This window comes from Sinocyclocheilus rhinocerous, unplaced genomic scaffold (genome assembly GCF_001515625.1).
Source record: "Sinocyclocheilus rhinocerous isolate Xijiao unplaced genomic scaffold, SAMN03320098_v1.1 scaffold278, whole genome shotgun sequence".
NCBI classification, from domain to species: Eukaryota; Metazoa; Chordata; class Actinopteri; order Cypriniformes; family Cyprinidae; genus Sinocyclocheilus; species Sinocyclocheilus rhinocerous.
The window spans coordinates 321,157-324,653 of record NW_015664178.1 but is presented as its reverse complement, the minus strand read 5'-3'; the positions used below and the strand labels follow the sequence as shown (position 1 = coordinate 324,653).

The following is a 3,497-nucleotide window of genomic DNA, read 5'->3' as shown; positions in this document are numbered from 1 at the left end:
GCTGTTGGTGAGTCTAGTCTGTTCATGTCAAGTCTGTTCATGCCTCGTCAAGTCAAGTCTGTTCATGTCAAGTCAAGTCTCGGATTATTGTTTGGATGTTTGGATCACACTGTAAATAAACTGCACTTGGGTTCTTCACTACTCTCGCCTTCAGTGGACTGATTCATTACAGAAGTACAACATATTATTTACTATTCGGACCCAATTCCCAACAATATTGCACACTTTATATGACATTACATACTTAACATGTCTCAAATGAAGACATCAGAAAAACTACTTGAAATCAGATTTGATCATTTGGAATGAGAATCTTATTTAAATCGGATTTCAAACCACATATGGACCAGGTTTAATCGGATTTCAAACATAATTGCATGTAGATTTGCAAATATATTAGATTTAATGTATTTGTTTTGGGGGGGGCTGTTCAGCCTATAAAAGCTAAACAGGTTTGAGCTGGATGAAGTAAAAATTTGATTTTTGCTCCCTGTCTGAACAAAGCCTCTGTAACTTGTTCAGGACAATAATGTCATCAAGTCTAAAATGTGACAACCTCAAAGGTTTTTGGCAGACAGGAGATCTATGAATGTTAATTGGGACCGAATGAAGCATGTCTGTCTTAACATTACAGCCTCTCCCCAGGGTACGATAAACGTGAGCTGCCATATGCCCAATCAGTGCAAGAAGGACTCACATAGGACCAAAAGGTCATGAAGATCAGTGTGCGCCGAAGAAAAGACCAAAGTGTCTAACCTTTTCATAATAGGTGACTTCATATTCCACCACGGTCCCATCGTTAGGTTCTGGACCCTGCCATGCCAGCGTTACACTGTCGGTGCCCTTCCTTTCCTTTAAGATGACGCTCACTGAAAAAGAAAGAGAGAGATGAATTGAGATTGATTTCCATGTAAAAGAGGAGGATTAATTACACTTCTAATTAAAGAGTATGAGAGGGCTGGCAGAGCGCGTCTTGTCTTTTTTGGGAGTGATAAATTATTCTGTGAGTCATTTTCACCCCGTACTACATAGCTGGCACACAGCCAGAGCACCTCAGCCCTTCCATTCGTACAACAGCAGTGTTCACAAGCCGCCCTGAGTGGAAAGAGAGAGAGAGACAGAGGTGCTAATGATGGTGTCAGATTGTGAGTACAAACGAGGGCCTCCCATTTTGGGCCCCGGCAGCTAGTGATGAATGAAGGAGCTGAGGATTCGATCTTTAATGAGCTGTGTGAGTCTTAACTCAGCGTGCTCTGATCTGCCGTGCGGCGCTGACACAGTGACACCGCTAACTGCAGTATGCACACAAACACTCTTAAAGTGATAAACAAACAGCTACGCTGATATCTCAGCATGTGTTTGGTTCACAGATAAAGAACAGACATGCTTCAATTCAGAGTAATGAAAAGAAAAGGGTCTCAAAATATCACAGGAAATTATGTAGAAGGTGAGTTAAACCATTAAAAACAGGACAATAACACATTTATATACAGACTATATGATCTGACCATTATGTGAACAACTCAATCTAAATATAAATATGGTCAGTATGTAATAATAATAATAATAAGCTGATAAAACTTGATCCTTTTTTGCCTTTTGCACTAAAATTTGGGGTCAGTAAGATTTTTCATGTTTTTGAAAGAAGTCTCTTATGTTCACCAAGGCTGCATTTATTCAATCAAAACTATTTAAAACAACGGTTTTCTATTTGAATATATTTTAAAATGTAATTTATTCCTGTGATGACAAAGCTGAATTTTCAGTATCATTACTCCAGTCTTCAGTGTCACACTTCAGAAATCATTCTAATATGTTGATTTGGTGCTCAAGAAACATTTCTTATCATCAATGCGAAAAACAGTTGTACTGCTTAATATTTTTTTGGAAACTGATGCAGTTTCAGGATTATTTAGGAGAGAATTTATTTGAAATAGTTTTTTGTAACATTATAAAAGTCCTGAATGCCATTTTTGATCAATTTAATGCGTCCTGATCTTACTGATCCCACAATTTTAAACAGTAATGTATATTGCACTAATTTCAAATTTTTTAAATTAATAGCGTGAATTTCGATTTCATGTTGTCTTCAACAGAGAAGATCAATGTAAATACTTCCTGTATCAACTAACTTGCATTATATATTCATATATGTAGCATTAAAACACTCTGCAGTTCTTGTCATGAATGAATCTGTCAGCTTTATTTGATGTATTCGTCACTTTGTCTCCACACAACTTGCATTTATAAATATTCTGTTTGCAATCTTTCGCACACCTGCCGATGAAAGATGAGCGCTGAAATATCAGTCAATATCCGCATCATGCGAAGCATGCAAATACAAGCACTACATCATCCCAGACACGGTGGATTGTCTCTGTATATATATTGTGACGAGCGTCCCGAAGCTTCATCAGCGTCACCCAGGAAACAAGCGAGGAACACCGGCTCCCGTCCTCGTCATATATATTGAATTAGCCTTCAGACACCAGCTTTGAAAATCAGAGGCTACTAATAAACAGAAAAATCGTTTATTGGAGAAACACAGAATGTAGACGTGTGACATCTCACCTGTCTGGCTGGTGGTGACGTTGACGGACACTAGTTGACGTGGACTGGGGCTGAGGTCTGACACTCCGTTAAGGGCTTCAATGCTGAAGGTGTAATTGGTGTGAGGCTGCAGTTCTGTGACCAGAACTCTGGGGTGTGTCAAGCCAAACTGCCTGGGGTTGAAATGTGGACCGCTGCCACAGGGAACGCACCTCTCACTGTCTCCCGCAGCCCCTGCTTCTCCAGAGCACTTCCTGCAGTGGACACTGTAGGTGACATCTCCACGTCCACCACTTTCACGAGGGAGACTCCATTCTAGAGTGACTGCAGTCTCGTTCACCATGGAAATAGGATTGCCGGGTGCTGAAGGTGGTCCTGATGAAAGCACACACCAGTAAAGCACATCAATTATGCACTTATCCAAATAAAATCATGACAATAAAATCAACACAATAATGGACTGGATGTTTCAATGCTTTATTTTTATTAATATTTAAGAAGCCACAAAGACCCTGCTTACTTGTGCACGCCATAGAGCGAGGGTCTGATTCGGCCCTGTAGAAGCCTCTCTCACACACACACTCTGAGGCCTTGTCCTGGTGGGAGTAGCTGTGTGGGGGGCACTTCACGCAGTACGCATCCATAGCGGAGGCCTTGTAGAAACCTGACCGACATGCTATTGAAGAAGAAGAATTTTTTTTTTCATTTAATTATTTATATACAGAAATATTTGCATTATAATAAATTACATAAATTATAAATGATATATAAAAAGTATAGATTATAAGTAAATATATATATATATATTAGAAAATAAAAATGAATAAATGATATATAAAAAGTATAGATTATAAGTAAATATATATATATATATTAGAAAATAAAAATGAATAAATGATATATAAAAAGTATAGATTATAAGTAAATATATATATATATATATTAGA

General features: G+C 38.3%; 1 protein-coding gene across 1 annotated transcript in view; it reads right to left on the bottom strand.

Annotated features, from left to right (window-relative positions):
• Positions 1-3,497, bottom strand: part of ek1 (eph-like kinase 1) — a 71,331-nt gene that overhangs the window by 39,676 nt on the left and 28,158 nt on the right. The window contains exons 4-6 of the mRNA XM_016540307.1: positions 3,071-3,226; positions 2,572-2,925; positions 757-869 (exon numbers count right to left, since the gene is read on the bottom strand). Coding sequence (XP_016395793.1) covers positions 757-869; positions 2,572-2,925; positions 3,071-3,226 — 623 coding nt within the window. The remainder of the gene's footprint in view (positions 1-756; positions 870-2,571; positions 2,926-3,070; positions 3,227-3,497) is intronic.